This window comes from Enhydra lutris, unplaced genomic scaffold, assembly GCF_002288905.1.
Source record: "Enhydra lutris kenyoni isolate GAN:26980312 unplaced genomic scaffold, ASM228890v2 scaffoldscaffold4, whole genome shotgun sequence".
NCBI lineage: Eukaryota > Metazoa > Chordata > Mammalia > Carnivora > Mustelidae > Enhydra > Enhydra lutris.
The window spans coordinates 56,012,483-56,036,161 of NW_019154088.1; the positions used below are offsets into that span (position 1 = coordinate 56,012,483).

Genomic DNA, 23,679 nt, shown 5'->3' on the forward strand with positions numbered 1-23,679 from the left:
CTCAGGTCGTGATCCCAGGGTCCTGGGATCGAGCCCCACATTGGGCTCTCTGCTCCGTGGAGAGCCTGCTTCCTTCTCTCTGCCTGGCTCTCTGCCTACTTGTGATCTGTCTGTCAAATAAATAAATAAAATCTTAAAAAAAAAAAGACTAAAAAAAGATTTATTTATTTATTTGAGAGGGAGAGAGAGAGAATCTCACACATGAGTGGGGGGAGGGGTAGAGGGAGAGAATCTTCAAGCAGACTCCCCCCACTGAGCACAGAGCCAGAGGCAGGGCTCAATCCCATGATTCCAAGACCACTACCTGAGCTGAAACCAGAGTCAGATGCCCAACTGACTGAGCCATCCAGGTGCCCCACTTACATCTATTCTTGATTACCCTTTTATTACTATATAACAAAAACTTTATCTCAATAAAATGCCTACAGCACTTGTTTCTATCAAAGTGCAACAACAATAATAATAACAATAAATAGGGTACAAGGAGTAATGAGAGCTTCTGTGGTTTCGGGACATATAATGTAGGGGTGACCTGGACTCATTAGGCCCAGACATTGATCCCTCTATACATGCAACTATAGGTTTCCCACTCCTCATGATGATGTAGCTGTTTAGCCAGACCTCTGAACTAATTATAGGAGTTGCAACACTACTTACATCTTTGGCTGGCTCCCTATGGGCTGGGAGCTCCTGTGGGAATGGTTTGGTTTGGGCAGCTCACTTTTCAGTTCTTTTTTTTTTTTTTTTTTAAAGATTTTTATTTATTTATTTATTTGACAGAGAGAGATCACAAGTAGACAGAGAGGCAGGCAGAGAGAGAGAGAGAGAGAGGGAAGCAGGCTCCCTGCTGAGCAGAGAGCCCGATGCGGGACTCGATCCCAGGACCCTGAGATCATGACCTGAGCCGAAGGCAGCGGCTTAACCCACTGAGCCACCCAGGCGCCCTCACTTTTCAGTTCTAAGGGAAGAGTAACCGGGCAGCGCCCAACTGCCCTGGTTTAGTCTTTGCCAGTGAGAAAGGAAAACACTCTAAATAAGTTTGTCTCAGGGAGAGACCACCACCAGGAAGCTCACTTCTGCGATCCTAGCCCACACCATGCTCACGCTTTGGTTGATATGCCGGTTAGGACCAGACATCTCATTATAGGCAAGTATATCCCATATAAAATCACTTAACTTCCTTTTCAAATTGATACATTTTAAAATATCATCTTAATTAAGCCAAATTCTGTGCTACTTTAAGACAGGGCATGGCCCAGTAAGGGCAGTAAAGAGCATATGAGCACTTCCAAATATATTTTCTTGAGATCTTCACATAGCTGGCCCTTCCTTCTTCATTTCTTAGTTCAAATATCTTCTCTGAAAGATCTTACCCAAGATCAGTTTTAAGTAGCCCCCACTCCAATCCTTACATTTAACTTCTCTTTCTTCTAAGCCTTTAACAATCTATAAATTATTTTATTTATGTCTTGTTTGTTTTTTAGCCAAGTTCTTACAATATAGGTTCACTGCGAGCAGGGACCTTGCCTCTTTCACTTCTATATCCCTGGTTATGAAGTTATTTGCGGTAGTCCAAGTGAGAGATGATGGTGATTTGGACTAGGGTAATAACAGTGGTGATGACATAGGGTTATATTCAGGATGTATATTAGACGTAGGGTCAAACAGACTTGCTGAAAGTGGGGCAGAGAGGCATAATGGAGGATTACTCAACCAAAGTATCTTTTAGTCAGAACACATATATAATAATTAATAAAACTCTTACTTTTATGTTTCAAAGTTTAGCCTCTCTTTTATTGATTGATAAGTGTGATATGCCAATGTATCTTTAGCAAAAAAAACATAAAATAATGGACTATAGCTTTTATATGTAACTTTGTGTTCTTCAACATTTTTAGGACAATCTGTTCTTTGTATATATTCTGTCTTCCCATATAGGTTTAACTCTTGCTATGAATTAATTCTCTCACGTTTTTGTACATGGGACTTCAGAACATATGGTATTACAGGAGTGAAAGTAAAACGTGTCATCAAAGTCAACAACCGTATTCTGAGACTAAAATTTGAAGAAAAATTCCAAAAGTTTTTTGACAATGAAGATATGCATGATTCAGAGTAAGAAGTTAAACTCCATAAGGAACATTTTTATAGAAGTGTGATTTTATTTTGTACAAGAGTCTTTCTGTTTTAAAAGTTAACACTATTAAAAATACACCTCATTAGTAAATATTGCCTGTTCATGCATTTTGACTAGGATGACTTTACCCACACTGGGGCTTTTTTTGAGATTGAGGGGGATTGGAGGCTTAGTAATGCTGGTGGAACATTCATTGTAAATGAGAAATATCCTGGGCAGGATATACGGTTGTCTTATCTATAGCTAAGCTTTTTAAAAATCAATTCTCAAACTTCTTCTTTTTTTTTTTTTTTTTTTTTTGGTCTCAACTCTTCTTAAGGAACTATCGAAAGATGCTGGAATGTCTTTTTTACGTTTTTGATCCTGAAGTTACAGTGAAGAAAAAGCATCTGCTCCAAATTCTTGAAAGAGGATTCAAAGACAGTGAGACAAGCAAGGTAGCATAAGATGTTATTCAGAATAATGCTTTCTTCCTAATGAATAAAGCTCTGCCATTGGTTAGGCAGGGTTTAATTCTTAATCTTTTTATCCATATTTAAAACGAACTGCTGTTTCACAGCTTGGTACTGGAAAGTATAGCATCTTCCTTCTTTGTCTTATACCAGAGTAAGTCTGTCATTTACTTTATCTGCCTGACTTTTTCTTTCTAGGTATCCTATTTTGTGTTGTGATCTTGAAATCTACTTCTCTAATCTGTTTTAAACTCTCTAATGTTCATCCTGAAAACGCTTCCCACCTTGAAAAAAGAAATCCATTCACTCGACACTGCTGGGCTTTCTAGCTATCATCCTGTTTTTCTGTTTCTCTTTTACTGCCAGACCTCTTTATTCTATACTTCATTGTCCCCACCTTGCCCCTGGTCACACTGAGCTCTAAAATATCCAACCATCCCTCCTTATTCTTCCACCCTTTTGATAAGGCGGCTGTAACATGCAGGTATAGAGCAGTACCTCCTAATCCTTTTCACATCATGGCACACATGAAATGATAATGTTGCTGCATTTAAATCCTGGCTTTCCTGCTCACCAGCCATGTGCCTTCACATAGCTCTGTCTCTTTCTTCCTATCTGAATGAAGGTGATATTAGTATTTAGTCCACAGAGTTGTTGGTAGGATTCAGGGAAATATGCATTAAAGAAGTCTTGGATACTTGTACATCCGTGTTCATAACATCATTATTCACAATAGCCAAAAAGTATAAACAACCCAAAGGCCCATCAGCAGATGAATGGATAAACAAAATGTGCTTTATCCATACAGTAGAGTATTAGTCAGCCATAAAAAGGAATTAAAGTCTGACACACGCTATAATGTGGTTAAACTTTGAAAGAATTATGAGAAGTGAAAGAAGCCAAACACATGGGCACCGGGGTGGCTCATATGGTTAAGTGTCTGCCTTCGGCTCAGGTCATGATCCCAGGGTCCTGGGATGGAGTCCCGTGTCAGGCTCCCTGCTCAGTGGGGAGCCTGTTTTTCCCTTTGCCTCTCTGTCTCTCTCTGTCTCTCATGAATAAATAAATGAAATCTTAAAAAAAAAAAACAGCCAAACACAAATGAAAAAAATACTGTATAATTCCACTTACATGAGCTACTTAGAAAAGGCAAATTGGTAGAGACAGAAAGTAGAATAGAGGTTACCAGGGGGTGGGGAGGACGGAGGGATAGGGAGTTATTGCTTAAAGAGCACAGACCTTTTATTTGGGATGATGAAAATTTCTGGCAATGAATAATGGTGATAGTTGCACAACATTATGAATGTACTTAATGCCAATGAGTTGTACACTTAAAAATGATCTAAGTGGTAGTTTTACTTTATGTATTTTTTACCACAATAAAAAAAAATCACCAAAAAAGCATCACAGCCACTCAGTGAAGAATGGACTGGAGGGAGCGGGAGCAGATGACAGGGGCAGCAGCTCAAGCTAGAGGTGATGGTGGCTTCAGCAGGGTGGTGTGGTGAGAGTGCCCTCATTATGCTTTCTAGAAGAGAAGTGAGGAGGAGGTAAGGAATAGAGGATTTTAAGGCGGAGGGTGCTCAGGGTGATTCCAGAGAACTATGAGCTATCATGGGCACAAAGGGTGGCAGAAAGATGGGGCTAACGTTTGTGTGTTTTCTTGAGATGCTCTAGAAGTTTAAAACAAATAGTTTTGAAAGACCTAGTATAGAGAAAAGACTATAACATCTTCTATCGATTACATTTTAAAATGATAATATTTCAGATATATTAGATTAAATAAAATGTATTAAGAAACTTTACCCCAAAAAATTACCCAAAAAGTTCTTGGACCAATTCCTGGCACATGGAAAGTTTTTATGTAAAATTTACAATTATTATCTGAAACATCTGATGCTATGGACTGCTCTTTCCTTTTTGGAATTCGTTTGGCATCCACGATATTACACTATTGTTATACTATTCTTCTGATTATCCTGCCTTTGTTTCCTTTTTATGCTTCCTCTTCCCTCTGAACATGAGAATACCACAAGATTAAGGTTTACTAATCTACCCTTTTTTTCTCTGCATACTATCAATTACTCTCATTGTTAAAATCTTAGAAATGGGGGAACATAATTGGCTAGAAAAATCACCGTGTAGCACATCGATCTGATAAACTAGATTTTTATGCTATGATGAGCATGCAAGGAGTAAAGATGAGTATTTGCTGCATCATTTAAAACATGGAATAAGACTAAAAACTAAAAACATGAGCTGCATAAGCAGTTTAGAAGACGAATTTTATTTAAGTTGGCAGAGGGCTGGAGGGCAGGGGAAAATAAGATATTCTCTTTGATACCCAAGGACTTGGTCAATAGCCATAGAAGTGGCATTTAGTCCATCTTTGCTTTCTCCAGAACGTACATCCTCAGCCTCCTGATCTCTGCTCTGGCACCGGCAGCTGCCGTTCCTACCTGGTTACTCTGCCTTATCTCCTATTCTATCTAAAACCAGCCTTTAATCTTTTGTCCATAACCAACTCTCCCGTCTTGTCATTTTCTACTAATAATGCTGTCATTCTTTTCACTGACCGGACCAGGTTCAAAGCCTTGAAATCATATCTGACCACTCCCTCCTCCATTATCCATATATCTAGTCATTCACAATTTGTAGTGATTCTTCCTTTATGGCATCACTTGCATTTTTCCTTTCCCTCCCCATTCCCATTGCCTGCCACCACTTCGAACATTTCTTCCAGAAGTGCCTGGGTGGCTTAGTCGGTTAAACGTCCAGTTCTTGATTTCAGCTCAAGTCTTGATCTCAGGGTCTTGAGTTCAATCCCTGCATTGGACTCCATGCAGGGTGTGGAGCCTACTTAAAAAAAAAAAAAAAAAAAAAAAAAATTCCTCTACTGTTTGCTAGTAGTTTCCTGGTAGGCAGTCCTGACCTTGGTCTTCCTCTCTATTCCACCTACCTTTAACAGTACAAATTAATCTTTCCTAAAAAATTATTTTCATCTCTCACACTGCACTGTTTCATGATGAAAATTCTTCAGTAGCTTCCCATTACTGATAATAATGAAATCCAAATCCCTCTGCCTGGCATTTAAGGCCCCTCAAAATCTAGCTTCAACCTAATTCCCTATTACCAAATATACAAATATCCCAGATGAAGTATGTGCTTTCCTTACGATTCTTCTAAACACGCCTCAGTGCCATGGCCTCCCTCTGATGAAATGCCCTTTCCTGCTTTTCACCTGTGGCAAACTTACCCTTCAAGTCTCAGCTCAAGGACTTCTACCTTTGTGCAGCCTTTCCTGAGTTCTCAAATGGTAGGAGCCCTCTTACCTGTTTACGGGTCTATCAAAAAGTCAATATGGAGAACTGTAAACGAATGATTTACTTAAAGAATTCTCTAGCAAACTTAATATATATGCTGCCAAAGCGAGCACCCCTTTAGCAAACTTAAAACATATATACTTACCGGGTGCCTGGCTGGTTCAGTTGGGAAAGCGTGTGACTTTTGATCTCAGAGTCATGAGTTTGAGACTTGCATGGAGTAGAGTTTAAAAAAAAAATTTAAAAAACCTATAAACTTATATTTCACTTGTCTTTTTTTTTTAAATTTTATTTATTTATTTGACAGAGACAGCGAGAGAGAGAACACAGCATGGTTAGTGGGAGAGGGAGAAGCAGGCTTCCCACCAAGCAGGGAGCCCAATGCAGAGCTGGATCCCAGGACCCCGGGATCATGACCTGAGTTGAAAGCAGATGCTTAATGACTAAGCCACCCAGGCACCCCTTTTTGTCTTTTTTTTAAAGGTGTTATTTATTTGAGAGAAAGTGCAAGAGAACACAAGCGGCCAGGGATGGGGGGAGAGGGGCAAAGGGAGAGGGAGAAGCAGACTCTCCACTGAGCAGGGAGCCCAATGCAGGGGCTCGATTCCAGGACCCTGAAATCATGACCTGAGCCGAAGACAGACGCTTAACCAACTGAGCCACCCAAGCGCCCCGTCTTTTTCTTTCTTTTTATGTAGGACCAAAGCCTTTGATATGAGGTTGGAACTCCTGAGTCTTTCTTACATCAGGCCACAACCATATTACATGCTAGTTTCAGTTTCTTTAAAGTTGAGCATGAACTTAAAGATTCTTGCAAAGCAACTTGAGTACAAAAATCAAACTAGTTTTAGTTTGTATGATCCTCCCGGCCACCACCAAACTTCTGTGTTTGCCTCACCTTCACATATTCTAAAAGAAGCTTCTAATGATTACTCTCTCTGCAGTCTTACCAAAACTTTCCACTTAGTTTTCATAGACACAACTCTCATTCTTTCTCATATTTCATTGTTTTATTTAATGTGTATAATTTCAATAACCAACATAACTGGTATTAAAAAAAATTTTAGGAACACAACTGGCTTTTCCTAAGCATGAAACACAACTGGGTGGAATAGAAATACATCTGTTTTTTAAAAAAATTTTATTACTGAAATACAGATGACATACAGTGTTATATAGTTTCAGGTGTACAATATAGTAACTCAACAATTCTATACATTCCCAGTGCGTACCTCAACTAGTGTAGTTACCATCTCTCACCATACATTATTGACAATATTATTGACCAATTCTCTATGCTAGTCCATCAGTATTTTTTAAAGTACCCTCTTATCCTTGAACTGTCACCATACTGTGGGTTCTAGAAAGGATGGAAAATACTGCTTAATCTTGTAAACTGGTTAAGTGGCAGTCAGTGGCAGTTGAAAATTTTATTGTAGCATGTTTGTTATATTGAAATGCAATTGTGTGTGTGTTTCTCTATAAGTCCTTGAGGGGAGGGACTTTCTTTAGAGATTCTTAGTGGAAATCTGATTCTACATGATGGATAGTTGAATAGATGGGTAGATAGCAGTCATACCTGTTTCTATATATCATGTGCTCTTCTCTTAAAAAGACTTTCCTTTAAAATTTCTGATTATCGGGGGTGTCTGGGTGGCTTAGTCGTTAAGTGGGTTCTGTGCTGGGTGGGGAGCCTGCTTGAGATTCTTTTTCTCCCACTCTCCCACCTAAAAAAAGAAAAAAAAAGTAGATCTTATTTGACATATCTTGTGATGGTTTTTATTTTTAATTATTTAATTTAAAATTATTTGTCTTCCCCTCTCTCTCTCTCTCTTTTTTTTTTTAGATTTTTTACATTTTCTGATTCTATTTTTTTGTTGCTATCTATTTTTTAAATTATTTTTTTCACCATAATCATTTAGTGTACTCCTAATCCCCATTCCCTATTTCACCCATCCCCCCACTTACCTTCCCTCTGGTAACTATCAGTTTGTTCTCTATAGTTAAAAGTCTGTTTCTTGGTTTCTCTCTTTTTTCCTTTGCTTGTTTATTTTGTTTCTTAAATTCTACATGAGTAGAATTATATGGTATCTGTCTTCCTCTAACTGCCTTATTTCACTTAGCATAATACACTCTAGCTCCATCCATGTTGTTGTAAATGGCAATATTTCATTCCTTTTTATGGCTAAATAATATTCCATTGTGCATATACACCACATGTTTTTTTATCCCTTCATTTATCGAGGGACACTTAGGCTGCTTTCACAATTCGACTATTATAAATAATGTTGCAATAAACAGGGGGGTGCATGACTCATTTTGACTTAGTGTTTCTGGTTTTTGTGTGAAAATACTTAGTAGTGTAATTACTGGATTGTAGTCTTGTTCTATGTTTAATTTTTTTTTAAAGATTTTATTTCTTTATTTGACTGACAGAAATCACAAGTAGGCGAGAGGCAGGCAGAAGGAGAGAAGGGGAAGAAGGCTCCCTGCTGAGCAGAGAGCCCGATGCGGGGCTTGATCCCAGGACCCTGAGATCATGACCTGAACCGAAGGCAGAGGCTTAACCCTCTGAGCCACACAGGTGCCCCTATGTTTAACTTTCTGAGGAATCTCCATACTGTTTTCCACATTGGCTGCACCAGTTTGCTTCCATCAAAAGAGCACAAGAGTTCCTGTTTCTCCACATCCTCACCAACACTTGTTTCTCGTGTTTTTTATTTTAGCCCTTTTGATAGGCATGAGGTCATTTCTCATTGAAGTTTTGATTTGCATTTCCCTGTTGATCAACAAGTTGAATATCTTTTCATGTCTTTTTGGCCATCTGTATGTCTGGAGAAATGTCTGTCCATGTCTTCTGCCCATTTTTTAATTGGGTTATTTGTTTTGTAGGTATTGAGTTTTATAAGTTCTTTATATATTTTGGATACTAACCCTTTATTGGATATATCATTTGCAAATATCTTCTCTAATTTAGTAGGTTGCTTTTTGTTCTGATTCTTTCCTTTGCTATGCAGAAACATTTTGTTCTGTAGTCCTGACAGTTTATTTTTGCTTTTATTTCCCTTGCCTCAGGAGACATACCTAGAAAAATGTTGCTACAGCTGATGTTAGAAAGATTACTGCCTATGCTCTCTTCATGATCTTTCCCTCTGTTATTTGAAGGCCAAGACCATGCTGTAGCTGCCTAATGCCATGCACATAGCTTGTATCTGATGCATATTTAGTGATATTCATTGGAAATCTGAGAAGGTTCTATTTACTGGAACATGGAATTTATAGTAACATGAGCCACATTTTAGTATTTATTTTAAAAAAATCTTTGGATGACAGGTTTCAAAAAGAAAAAATATATAAGCAATTCAGCATTTATAGAAAACATATATTTTTAGATAAAGTGGCTACTAATATTAAACTAGTAATAATGTCAAAACTGAGATAGTGACAAGGAGGAGCAGACCTGAGTTCAAATCATGACTTTGCTAATTTCTACTTCTGTCTTTGGATAGACTGTATAATCTCTCTTAGCTCTAGGTTTTCTACTACTAAAACAGAGATTTTATTGACTTTTCAGGACTACCTTCAGAGGAAGTAATGTGAATTTTACTGAAGTACTGTATTTCTGATCAAATACTTTAAGAAATAAATCTAGTCACAGAGCAAAGCAAACTTTCAATGCATTAGCACAATGAGATGTATCTGGAAATCACTGTAGATTATTAAACCAAAAACACCATTATACCAAATCTTTACTTATATATCTTAAATGTATCTATCTATATGTATATATCATATCTAAATAGAAACTTCACTGATATAATGTCACGCAGGATTTTCTTTTTGGAATTTGCATGATTGCTCATGGAGTATCCTTGCAAATGTGTAAAACTACAGCTCCTTCACTACACAGTATTGTCAGCCTTGCCTCTGGCTGCTTTTATGGGATAAATATTATACTGTATCACTTTTTGTAAACTTGTTTCCATGTAAATTTAAAACATATAAATGGCCTTACACCACGAAGTTGCACCTGAAGGTTGTCTACTTTTCAGCAAATCTAGTCTGACTTTTCTTTGCCCACACCCACAAACATTTACCAGTAAACCATCTGTATTGAAGCTGAAGTACTGTCAATTTTATAAAAATACTCAGACTTTGTTTTTTCTTTATAGCTGCCTCTCAGAAAAGAAGCTGTGGTTCTTGCTAACAGCCTCAGTATGTGTGAGTGCCCCAGAATTGAATTTTTACAGCAAAAGTACAAAGATGAGAAGAACAACTCTCTTGAGCATGAGCTCTTCAGGCATGGTAATACAAATACACAGATTTTTTGAACTTTTTAGTTCTAAGTCTTCATTAGTTAATTTTGTAACATTTTTAACACTTGGTTTTATCAATCAGGAAGATTTTCTAAAAACTATTTTACTTATTATTTACCAGTGTAGTGATATATGACTTTTTGATCTATTACTTCAGTCAAGTTATAAACAAATATTTACTGATCATTGTGTAAACATTAATAGGATGGGACTCGTTTGTTAGTCATGTTTAATCTAATTATATGGAACAAGCACTTTTCACGGTCTGCTTTGTTCATTGACAAGACAAGACGAGCCTAGGGTCCTCCTACTACGTTGCCATCCTACCTCCTCTCTCTCAATCTCCTTTTATCTCCATTAACTTGTGTCCTAAAAATAAACTCAGTATATATGCATCACACACACACACACACTCACACACACACACACACCCCAAACCTCAAGTTCACAGGGCAGAGAAAAGAGAACCTGGCCCAATTATGCAATAATCATCATACCAAGCACTGGTGAAGGGAGGCCTTATTTGTCCTTAATCATTGTAATAGAAGATAAGAAGACCTTGTTGTAAATCTAGAACTGGCTAAAGGGGTGCCCGCGTGGCTCAGTTGTTGAGGTTCTGCCTTTGGCTCAGGTCATGATCCCAGGGTCCTGGGACCAAGCCCTGAATTGGGCTCCCTGCTTGGCGGGAAGCCTGCTTCTCCCTCTCCTACTCCCCCTGCTTGTGTTCCCTCTCTCGTTGTGTCTCTCTCTGTCAAATAAATAAAATCTTAAAAAAAAAAAAAAGACTAAAGATAAACTGTGAAATGTATAGATTGCTTTATAAATTACCTCATAGAAGATAAACTTCTGGTAGTTTCATTTATTCACAGTGATTAGTACTTTATTTGCATCTTGAATATATAGATAAAAGTATATGAGCCAATTTGCAAGACAGTTGTGGGAGAGGTTCCCTGTTACCCACAGGCTGGGGCAAAAAACCAGCTCATCAGGTCCTCCTACCTCACCCTCCCACTGTTCATATGTTCAGTTCCACCAGTAGTATGGAATGGTTACTGCATGTTAGGCACCTGGTGGGTGACAGTCTCTGCAAACTACACACAGTGCTCCTTTATGGTACTGACAAACATTAATAATCACACAAATAAATATAAAATTATAATTTTCATAAGAGCTGTAAGATGAAATATTAGTGCATATGATCCAAGAATATATAATAAGGAGAACGGACCTGGTCAAGGAGTAAGGGATGCCTACTCTTTGGTCTCCATTACTCAACCTACTGAAGATTGAGCAGTCAGAAATTTGGTTAATTTAACTCTCTAAGAGTAATATTCTAGGTTTCAGAAAATAGCTCTGCTAAGATTATTCATGTTGAGCTACATGTATTTTGCAGTCTTTTATTAAGTTAATAATAATCAGAAAATTAAGCAGATTATTGAATATAGAAAGAACTCCTTATTTGAAGAAACCATTTGCTTCTTTTTTCTCATTCTCCTCTATTCCCATCTTAAGAAACACCTCATGATGTTTTTCTAGATCCTTCTGAAATATGTTTCCCAAAACAATTAGGGTCTCTCAATTTGCATTTTATGACTCATACATCGTAAAAAAAGGGAGGGGATCTCAATGTTTTATGCCTACTGATTACAAGTTACTTTATAGGACTAACTCCTAGAGATCCTTAGGATTGAGTGAATCCAAAGATCCCTTAGGAATCTAAAGGGAAAATAAATGTTTATCCATTCAGTAAAGATGTATTGAGTGCCTCCTATGATCTAAGCTATATGCTAGGTGCTGATGATAAAGAGATGAATTTTTACCCAGTTAATAACAATAAAAAGTTTCTTACTTTAAATTACTTAATAAAAAAAACCTTACTATTTTCTTTCCTTCCTCCTTTTCTTTAAAGCTTTGCTTGATATAATTACAGGAATCCTCTTTCACATTTACTTCATTTGGTCAACAAATATTTAGTGAGCTTCTGTTTTGCTATACAATGGCAAACAAGGTAGCCAGGATTCCTCCCCTTGCAGAACATATTGTCAGGTCTGCGACCATTAAGAAAAGTAATATGGGAAAGTTACCAAAATGAATTAGTGTTAAAATTATTTTTTATTCATATTTAGGCATCCTCCTCATTACAAAGGTCTTCCTTGGACAGAGTGTTCAGGCTCGTGAACAGGACTCCATCAATCAAGCTAACTATCCAATGGTTAATTCAGTGTTTGTTCCTCGAAAATATATACCAAGTATGTCTGCTATAAAGAGAAATGTGCTTTAATTTTTCTGAATACATAATGTTTGTGTTTAATACAGATGTGTAGAGTTTAACTTCTACCAACAAAGTTTGTAAACTTTTCTAAAAAATCCTGTTAGCTACTAGCAAGCTTTTATTTTCCTATTCCCTACTTCAGTGACACTTATATGTGTGTGTAGACTTTTATTTTGTAAAGGACACATCCATACATACTCATATACATTATACATATATACTATATATGTGTTTCATATATTATATAATACATATATGTATTTCAAAAGATGAAAAACCCACCCACTTTTAATAGCAAAGGTTTTTGGGAAATACATTTGTCAAAAATATATGGCCACACATTGAATAGAAAAATGGTAAGTATAAAAAGGAAAAGGACATGAATAAAATTAAACCCTACTAGTCTATGTAGTGGAAGGGTGACTAGTAAGTATTTCTAGAATTAAGAAACTGCCTAGGAGAGTGGAAAAAATATAAAAAATGGAATACTCTTAATAACATGATAGAACTTGCTGAGTTTATTGTTTATTAATCTGTGTAATAATGAAAAATATATATATTTCATTTTGAAGAGTATTTTTCTTGTTTTTTTTTATTTTACTCTAGATTCTGTCATGGGACAAAGAAACTGTGATTGCAGCGTTCGGCAGTGCAAGTGGTTTGTCTTTGATCATGACCTTGTTTTGCCAGAATACATTGTTGAACTTGAGTATATTACAGTGGTACGGATATATTTTTAAAATTGGAATTCCTTAAATAAGGACAGAACAGTAATTTGAAGTCTAATAATGTAATGTCAGGTTTATATTAAATATGTCTATTTATACATAAACATATAAAATGGTTATTTGGTGAAGGGTTTAATTTTCAAAATAAATATTATGACACCTAAATGTTTTTGTGTGCACAAATATATTACCTGAGTAATATATGGCTGTAGTCTCACTGAAAAAGTTTCAAACTACATTGAAGAATATATAATAAACATGAAAATCTGATTTCACTTCAACCCCAGCACCACTCCCTTTCATGAAGAAATCCACTGTTAACAGCTTTGTGGGTTTGCTTTCAATCTTTTTTTCTATGTATTTATACATATAACAACATACACCATTTTACATAGTAGGATCAAGACCTAAGTATTTTGTGATGTTTTTTGCCTCTAACAATATGTTTTGGACATATTCCCACTTCAGTACATATAGGCCTATACTTTTTTTTTTTTAAGATTTTATTTATTTATTTGAGAAAGAGGAGAGTGAGAGAGAGAGCACGAGATGGGGAAGGGTCAGAAGGAGAAGCAGACTCCCTGCTGAGCAGGGAGCCCAATGCGGGACTCAGTCCTGGGACCCAGGGATCATGACCTGAGCCAAAGGCAGTCGCTTAACCAACTGAGCCACCCAGAAGCCCAGGTCTATTCTTCATTCTTTTGGTGGCTGCATACTATCCAGTAATAGTCTGATTTATTTGACTATTATTCTGTGGATGAAACTTACAGGTTGTTTCCATCTTCTTACTATTTATTTATTTATTTAAAGATTTTATTTACTTATTTGAGAGAGAGTGAAGGAGAGCATGAGAGGGGAGAACGTCAGAGGGAGAAGCAGACTCCCCGGGGACCTGGGAGCCCAATGCGGGACTCGATCCCAGAACTCCAGGATAATGACCTGAGCCGAAGACAGTCACCAATCAACTGAGCAACCCAGGCACCCAAGTCTTCTTACTATTTAAAACAGTGCTTCAGTGAATATCATTATAGCTGTATCTTTATACAAATATGGAAGTTTCTATGCAGAATAGATTTGTAGAAGAACTGGGTAGTCAAAGGATATACACATACTAAATTTTGGTAGATACTGCCAGTATTCTACACAAAGGCTTGGTCATTCTACAAATTTCCAACAGTATGTGACAGTGTTCGTTTCTTTGCATCTTTACCAAAATAAGATATTATCAATCTTTTACGTTTCGACTCTAATGAGCAAGAAAAAGAAACTTTATTCTTTCATATACCTATGGATTGTTTAGTCTTATAAACTACTTGTTATATCCTTGACTATTTTCTATTGGACTCTATCCTCTTCATATTGATTGGAAAAACCCATATAGGCATTCTTGGATATTAACCCTTTGTCTACATATATATGTTGCAAACATTTTCTGTCACTTTTCTTTTAGATTTATTTGTATCAAAAAACTTACTTGTCATTTTAGTTTGTAATTTACTTGTTCATTTTTAGGAGGTTAGATCTCTCCATTTTAGGAGGTCAGATCTCCATTTTTAGGAGGTCAGAAACAGTAAATTTCTGTTACAAATTCTGTTTTATATCTCATTTCAGAAGGCTTATATAAATATTCTCCTTTATTTTCTTCAGTACTGATATAAATTAGTTCTATAGTTTTCAACTTTTTAAAAGTCCATCTGGAAATTATTTAATATCATGTAAGAAGGGGATCAAATAATTTTTTACTTAAAAATGGGTAGCTACTTGACCAAGCATCATCTTTTTTGCTCTTTTTTGAAATACCCTCTTTATTGTTAAAATTTTCATAAATAAGAGATTTATTTATAGATGTTTCTATTCTGTTCCATTGGTCCTTTTATCTAATCTTGGACCCCTACCATATTGTTTTGGTTATTACAACCTTGATGATGTGCTTTGATATGTTATAGGGCAAATTCCCTTCCTCTGCCCCCACTCATCTTTTTTAAAAAAATGTTCTTGGCTATTCTTGAACACTTTCTCTTCCAAATAAAATTCAGAATCAGCTTGTTAAGTTCTATTTCAAAAATCTTTTTAGGATTTTGTTGAGATTGTACTGAATTTAAAAGTTAATTTGGGTGAACTGGCTTTTGCAGTAATGGAGTTCTCATCTAGGAACATGGTAAGTTATTTCATTTACTCAAGTCCTCTCTTAAAGTTTTCTTTATACTGGTGTTAAGTATAGTTCTGGGCATTTATATTTCATATTGTTATTATGAATGAGGCTGTTTCAGTCAAGTATGCTTTCAGCAAAAAGACATAGAAGCCTAGACAAATAGTAAACAGAATGACTCAAATAACAAGAAGTCGAGAGGTGGGCAGTCCTGGTTGCTGTGACTCTTCAGTCACAGATGTCAGCAAAGAACTTAGCTCCATCATTCATCTGCTTGCTAGTTCATGAGCTCTTCCCATCAGAAGATTCACTTCTTTATTCACTTTTGGGGAATTTTCTTAATTCCTTTATTATTTTTTTTCTTCCACTCTCTGTTCATCCCTCTGGAACCTTGATTAGTTAAACTTTGGGCATTCTGAATTGATCCTCCATGTCTTTTAATTTTTTTCTCTCATATTTTATATCTCCATTTTTAAATTCTCTGTTCAAGAAGATTTCCTTAATAATAGCCTCACCTCACTAATTTGATCTGTTGCCATATCCATTTGTATTGAATATTTTTATTGAATATTTTTATTTTTAATTGAATATTTTTATTTCACTAATTGTTTTTATTTTGACTCTAAAGTATTTACCCTATTCTTTCTATAGCAGCCTGTTCTATTTTGGATGCTTTATTCTCCCAGGTTTTAAGTTCTCTTATGGATCATTTTGTTTTTTTCTGAGCCATTTCTATTTATGTTGTTCATGCTCATTCATCTACAGTTCTTACCATAATTACTTAATTACCTAGAGCATCCCATTGCTATTTTACTTGTTCACTCTGAACACCAGGTTTCTCTGCATCTGCTCTTCAAAGTGGTTATCTCCTATACATGTTTTGGCTACCGGTTACATTTCTGCTATTTGTCTTCAATTCAGTCCCTTTTGATTTATGTCTCACAACTCCTTGTCTTTTGTTGGTGCCCTCTCCACTGCTGAAAAACTATTTAAAGATTATATTTTGCCAGTTTTAAGGAATTTTCAATGGGAGGGGATGAACACATTTATTCTTAGCCTACAATTTTAATCTATTTTCATTGATTTCCTAATGTGATTCTGGTCATCATAGGTATTACTATATAGCTGAAAAAAAGAGGTAACTCATCTTTGCTACATAGACTGTTTCTTGTTCAAAATGATAAATACAACAACCAAATTTTCAATACTTTTAATAAATTTTTTAGGTCAAGCCTCGCTCTTTATTTTCTTCATTCAACAATGTTATTTTAGAAGAAAGCAAAAAAAATTCAGAAGGATCAGTATTGTCCCAGGATTTGAAATTTGATGATGAAGTTATAAAAATGGATCCCAGGATTAAGCCCAGACCAAAACTTATTAGTTTGGATGATAAAACAATACTTTCTCTTGCCAAGACTAGCATTTACAGTCATATTGTGGTGAGTATTATAAGGAGTAAAATCTGGAATTTGGACTTTGAATTTGGAATCATAATCTAACACATGAAGTCTAAGGACACTAAAGCACCTATCTGGTGATGCCAGCCATCATGCTGTCAAAGTTAAAAATGACTTGACCTTTCCTTCTTTGTGGACTAGATCAGTGTTGTTTGGTAGTAATATAATATAAACCATACATGTAATTTAAAATGTTCTCTTAGCCATGCCAAAAATGTTTTAATTAAAAGATTAATTTTAAGGGGTGCCTGGGTGGCTCAGTGGGTTAAGCCTCTGCCTTCAGCTCAGGTCATGATCTTAGGGTCCTGGGATCGAGCCCCACATCAGGCTCTCTGCTGAGAGAACTGCAGAGAGCAGCTTCCCTTCCTCAATCTCTGCCTGCCTCTCTGCCTACTTGTGATCTCTCTCTCTGTCAAATAAATAAATAAAATCTTTTTTAAAAGATTAATTTTAATTAATCCAATATATCTAAAATATTATCGTTTCAATATGCAATCAATATGAAGAGTCATTAATCAGATAGTTTCAACTAAGTCTTTGATGTCCGGAGTATATTTGCAGTCTATAGCCACATTTCATGTGCTCAACAGCCACATGTCGCTAGTGACTATCATACAAGACAGTATAGGCCTAGAGGGTAGCCTTCTAGTTTACAAGGTATTTTATTCCTGAATAACAAGTAAGCTCTCTTTAAATGATTAAGACAGATAAGTTTCAAATCAGTTTCCAGGATTCATCAACATAGAATATCAGAGCTTTATCTTTATAAAATTAATCAACAGAATTTGAGTTAGTACTGAAGCAACTTTATATACACTGGGGCAGTTCTGTTGAGATATTAAGCCTACGTCCATACCTTGACTTACAGATCTGTCCATTTCAAATCAGCTACCATTCTATCTGAACTATCATTAATTATCCCTGACCTCGACTACTGCGATGGCCTTCTAACTGGGCTCCTGGCACTCTACCACTGCAATACTGCACAACACCAGGAGATGCAATTCACATTTTATGCTATTAATGTATTCTCTGGGTGCCATTCATTATATAACTGAATATAACTCAGTATGGGGGCTAGGAGGTGCCTCCTAGAGCTGTACAACAGAGGCCCTGTCCTGCTTTCACTTTGAGCCCTCAACTCATTCTCCATGTGGAAGCTAGAGCAATCTTTTCAAAATGCAAATCTGATCATGAAATCTCTGTCACCCCTCACCACTCCTACTTGAAATCCTCAAATGATTTTCCATTGTTTTTTTTTTAAAGATTTTATTTATTTATCTGACAGAGATCACAAGTAGGCAGAGAGGCAGGCAGAGAGAGAGGAGGAAGCAGGCTCCCTGCCAAGCAGAGAGTCCATTGCAGGGCTCAATCCCAGGACCCTGGAATTATGACCTGAGCTGAAGGCAGAGGCTTTAACCCACTGAGCCACCAGGTGCCCCTGACTTTGCATCACCTGGTCCCTGGTCTACCTTACCAGATTCTTTTCATATTACCCTCTCTTTAGCTCTCTGTGCTCAGCCTCCTTTCTATTTCTTAAATGCATTCTGCATGCATCCAAAAGAGCCTCTGCACTTGCTAGTCCTCCACGTGGAATGTTCTCACCTGACTCCTTTCTCCTAGTTAATTCCCACACAACATTTAGATCCATACTGAAGCATTAAAATTTTCTCTTATCTCTGAGTCTAGGTGAGATTCCTTTGTTATATGCTCTGTATCCTTCCTAGATTGTAAATTCCACAGGGCAGGGGCTATGGCTGGTCTTCGATATGTGTATCCCCAGGAGCCATATCCAAAGGGTACCCTTTAAATCATAGAGCAGTATATATACTACAATTTTCTGACCATTCTTCAAAAAATTTCTTGTACTAACAAAATCGACATATTGTGACAATTTTCTAAAAGCTGAAAATAAAGGTATCTCAAGGAAAGGATGGATCCCGCTTTCTAATTTACTCGTAAACACTGTGTAGTCTAGCATCAGCTCTGCCATTTTCTAGCACAACACCTGGCACATATGAGATACTCATTACAAAAACAATACCTTTACAAACAGCAAGCAGTTCATACAGAGAAAGTAGGTTTGCTTGAACCTGCAGAAGTGGCAAGCAAATTGATATTTGATTGATAAACTGATAAAAATACGTGAGAAGACAAGTTATTCTCACAGGACACTATCTTTCTGTGTGTGTACTGAAAGCTGAGATACAGATAAATATTCAGGATGATTTTTATCTTGAAAGTCAATTACATTGCTCCAGTGTGACATTTCTAGATCGCTTGCTTATGATGACAGTCTTTTTCAAGTGGCTGGGGGAAACAAAAAGAATGAAAAAATATTTTTTAAAATAATAAGTGTGGCCAACAGTTCTGAGTCTGCTTCTGAAAATATTTAGAAAATATCTGTTTTCAAGTTGTTTATGGGATTGCTTCTGTCCAACTTGCTTGATGTCCAACATCATCACCACCCACCAAATCTTCAGGTCTAGGAGATTAAGTTTTGACCTTAGCCAATTATTATTAGAGAGGGAGGAAAGTTTTATAACAAGATGACAATATCACCGTCTGTATCATAAATATGCAGTCTAGTGATTACAGGAGCAATCTTTAAACTGACAGCATGGAGAAATTACTGTTTCTGCACTATAATGTCAAGATTTCATATTTGAGTAATGCATTTTTTATAAAAAGCTTTACTAATTAAAGGCTTAATAAATGCATGAGTTCTGATTGGACTGAGCTTCTGACATATGTTTCTATAGATTTTAAAGGGATTAAATAAAAGTTTAAAAAAACAGCAATAGTAAAAAAAAAAAAAGTAGGTCTTTTTTATTTTCTTTGGTTTGTAAGATAACAGTGAGGAGAATAAGACTTCAGAATACCCTGGGTTGACCTCCACCTGACTGCCTTAATTTTATCAACACCCTTAGCATAAAAATGAAAGAATTTCTCATTCTAAATTTACCTATATGGCTCAAAAGCCAGAAAAACCTTTGAAGGCTTTTAGTAAGAATACTAGATAGTACAATAAGAATGTTTAGAAATGATTCACAGACCTGTACCCCTGGGGATAAAAATATATTATATGTTTATAAAAAATAAAATTTAAAAAAAAATTAATATATAAAAAAAAAAGAAATGACACCATTTATTTTCCTTTCTTTTTGCCATTACTATAAGAGAAATATCAGGATACATACCTCTTACTTTCTTTTCAGTCTTCCCCACTAGATGGAGGTTTTTTTGAGGCCATTCATAAAAATAAATAAAATATATAGCAATAAAGTTGGGAGGTGGAGGAGGATGGGTGAAATGGGTGAAGGGGATTAAGAGTACACTTACTCTGATGAGCACTGAGCAATGTACAGAATTGTTGAATCGTATTATACACCTGAAACTACTGTAACACTGTATGTTAATTTTAGTTGAATAAAAAAAAATAGACTTGTTGTTAGTTGGACGTCTGGTTTTTGCAATGACTTATTCATCTAGCATTTACTGAGCATTTGCTTTGTTTTAGGCAATGAGGTAAGTATTGGGAGTTCAAAATGAATTAGTTATTTTCCCTGTCTCATGGACCTCATTTTAGTGGAGACAGATATGTAAACAAACATAGGAAGCTTGGAGTTGCTGGGAGAACGCCAGGGAAAGAGATAAGTCTTGCGCAGACTTTTGAAGGATATGAGAAACTTAGTTGTTTACATCTCCCAGGCAGGGGTAATACTCTGTCTAGAAGTGTATGGTTTTGAAAGATCCTAGTGTTATCATGGAACACAGGGTGACTATGAGCATAGGGTGTGTACCAGCGGAAGGTAAAGATGTAGGCTGGAAAACAGGAGGGTGCATGAGGCTATGGCTGGAAGAGTAGGAGGCATGCCACAATAGGATGGGTTTTTGAAGGCAAATTTTAAATTTTAGATTTTCTTTAAGGAACAGTTGCTGTGTTTTTAAAGACCCCAACTTTCAACTTGTGGCTAGATTTAAGTCAGACTGATGGTATGGCTATCCAGTGGAAACTATGCAGTAGTTCAAAGGACAAATAAGAGTCTGAACTAAGGCACTTGTAGGGGTAATGGCATGGAATGGTTGGTTTGAGAAACATTTCTAGAATCAAGTATTTATGGAAAAGGGGAAAAGGGGGTGGTAAACAATATCTGTTCACTAGACAGTGAAAGTCTCAATCAGGTCCAAAAACATAGACTGACAGGCAGATATAAAGGAAAAATGTTGTATTCAGTTTGGACATGTTAAGTGTAAGGTTTCTGTAGATGCTATCATGGATGATACCGGTATGTAACCTGTAGAATAAACTACTCTACGTAATTTCATCCTTCTTAACAATCTTAACAAAGTTTTGAGAACTATTCGACATTCAAATGTTTCTTGGAATTTTTGTTATGTCCACGGTATAATAGGGTATAAGATGGTGGTAGTGAGTGAAGAGAGCTGGGAGGTAGACACTTGATTTTATCATAATATCCATTTGTTGTGAATACTGCAGTCAATTATATTAACATATTTTCTTGTGCCACTACTTATGATGTAGACTATGCATGAATGTAATCTTCACTTGATATCATTCACAATGGTGTAGTCGAAAGATAGAAAAATAGGTAGTCATCAGGGTATCCCCTAAATATACAGCTGTATTAACACTCCTTTTAATTGAGCACAGGATCAAATGGATAGGGAAAGTTTAGACCAAATTCTGATAGAGAAACATTTTCCTACCCCCTCTTTGAGTCTGTCCTGCTTTAACACCCTCAGCCTCTGCTCCTTAGTCCAGCGCCCTCATACAGTTTCCTGCAGTCAGGATGGCCCTGCCATCTTCTCTTGTGAGATAGCCTCACCAAAACCCCAAATCTTTAGGGCCTACGTTGCTCACTGGCTAGCTTGAGAAATAGGCATGCCTCAATAAATATCTTAACAATATATTTAACTGTTTTCTAAAAAGAATTTCTAGAACAAGTGGAAAATCAAATTAATCAAGAACAGGGTCCAGTAATGCTATTATAAGCTCTACCTTTTAAAAGCATACATTAGGTTTACTTCTTATTGGCTCTCTCTTAATATTACTTAAATAACTATGATGTAGAATATAATCTGTCTTATTTTTTAATTTACATTTCATTTTATTTCAGAATCTGAATCTCCATGGAAATAGCTTGAGTAAATTGAGAGATCTCTCCAAGTTAACAGGACTTCGAAAACTTAATATCAGCTTCAATGAATTTACTTGTTTAGATGATGTATACCACCTGGTAAGAACTGTCCTTTTGAAATTATTTAAGTAAAAGAATTAATTTAATAGATATATTATTTTTGTAATGAAGACCTCAAATATACTATATTCAAGATTATGCAGCTCAAATTAGGAACACAACACTGTGGTCTGTTACTTTGTCTAAAATAGGTCTTAGGGCACCTAACTGGCTCGGTCAGTTAAGTGTCCGCCTTCGGCTCAGGTCATGATCTTGGGGTCCTGAGATCGAGCCCTGCATCGGGCTCTCTGCTCAGCAGGGGAGTCTGCTTCTCCCTCTACCTATGCCCCTTCCCCCACCTGTTTGTGCTCGCTCTGTCTCAAATAAATAAAATCTTTTAAAAAATAAAATAAAAAATGTCAGATTCAGATTCCATTTGCAAACCAAGTATACACCTGTGGTCATACCTGATTTCTAACTACTTTAAAGTAAATTCATTTTAAAACTACTCCAGACTTATTTTTAAAATGCTCTTTGGAAATTGTCATTTCCATTTTCTTCTGCTCTTGTTTTCTCATTCTTATTTTTCTCCTTGTGAGTCTTTACTTCTTCATTTTCTGATTCACCGCTTCATATCTAAGGCTGTTAGTTCTCTTCCCACTTGTTCATTATTCATGTTGTTATTTCTCTTTCTTTCTGCCTTGTCCTCTCTGTCACATGCACAGATCTTATTTGATTTGTGTTCACCCCACCATAGATCATAGGACAAACACAGTAATGCACCATGTACACATAGCTAAGCATCTTATCTGGCTTTTGTTTTCTTTGTTATATATCATACAACAAAAGTAATTGCATATGTGGCTCCAGAACGCCAACCCAGCATCCCCTGTTTCCATTGGTCCCAAATCACAGGCCTAACTTTCCAGAACATATCATCATTCTCAGTTCTTACTCATTCCCTACCCCCTTTCATTCATATCAAAGCATCTGTGTTGCTGCTTCTCCTACTGTGGTGGGAGCTGTTGCTTTCCTTACTGATCTTAAGCTTTAGTACTAAATCTCCATCCTTATTTCTTTTAGTAAGCCAAAGTCCTTTTTTTTTTTTTTTAAGATTTACTTATTTAAGAGAGAGACAGAGTGGCGAGGAGGAGCAGAGGGACGGGAAGAGAGAACTCAAGCCACCCAGGGGCCCAAAGCCGAAGTCCTTTTTAATAGAATCCCTGATAGTCTGGGTTTGATACACAGTTTGAGGAAAGAAGGTAGTTTAATAGAGGTCCCAAGACTATATGTAAGTTGTTGGCATTTTTTATTTAACTTTTTTCTGATTTGCCAGTGGTTACAGAGGTTGTAACAGTCATAATTTTGCTTATGCACAAAATTTAAAGAGTAAGCTCTTGAGCTGCCTGAGTGACTCAGTGGGTTAAGCATCCAACTCTTGATTTCAGCTCAGGTCATGCTTTCAGGGTGGTGGGATCAAGCCTGCATCAGCAAGAATTAGCTTGAGATTCTCTCTCACCCTCCTCCTCTGCCCCTCCTCACCACTCTCACACGCTCTAAAATAAATAAATCCTTTGTGTGTTTTTTTTTTTTTTTTAAAGTAAACTCCCAAGTCAGGCAAAGCACGTGGACAGTGCTTTTAGA

General features: G+C 36.5%; 1 protein-coding gene across 1 annotated transcript in view; it reads left to right on the forward strand.

Annotated features, from left to right (window-relative positions):
* Nucleotides 1–23,679, forward strand: part of LOC111140648 (leucine-rich repeat-containing protein 9) — a 104,620-nt gene that overhangs the window by 25,448 nt on the left and 55,493 nt on the right. The window contains exons 10-16 of the mRNA XM_022492847.1: nucleotides 1,939–2,115; nucleotides 2,457–2,574; nucleotides 10,085–10,217; nucleotides 12,355–12,477; nucleotides 13,107–13,222; nucleotides 16,604–16,816; nucleotides 21,976–22,095. Coding sequence (XP_022348555.1) covers nucleotides 1,939–2,115; nucleotides 2,457–2,574; nucleotides 10,085–10,217; nucleotides 12,355–12,477; nucleotides 13,107–13,222; nucleotides 16,604–16,816; nucleotides 21,976–22,095 — 1,000 coding nt within the window. The remainder of the gene's footprint in view (nucleotides 1–1,938; nucleotides 2,116–2,456; nucleotides 2,575–10,084; nucleotides 10,218–12,354; nucleotides 12,478–13,106; nucleotides 13,223–16,603; nucleotides 16,817–21,975; nucleotides 22,096–23,679) is intronic.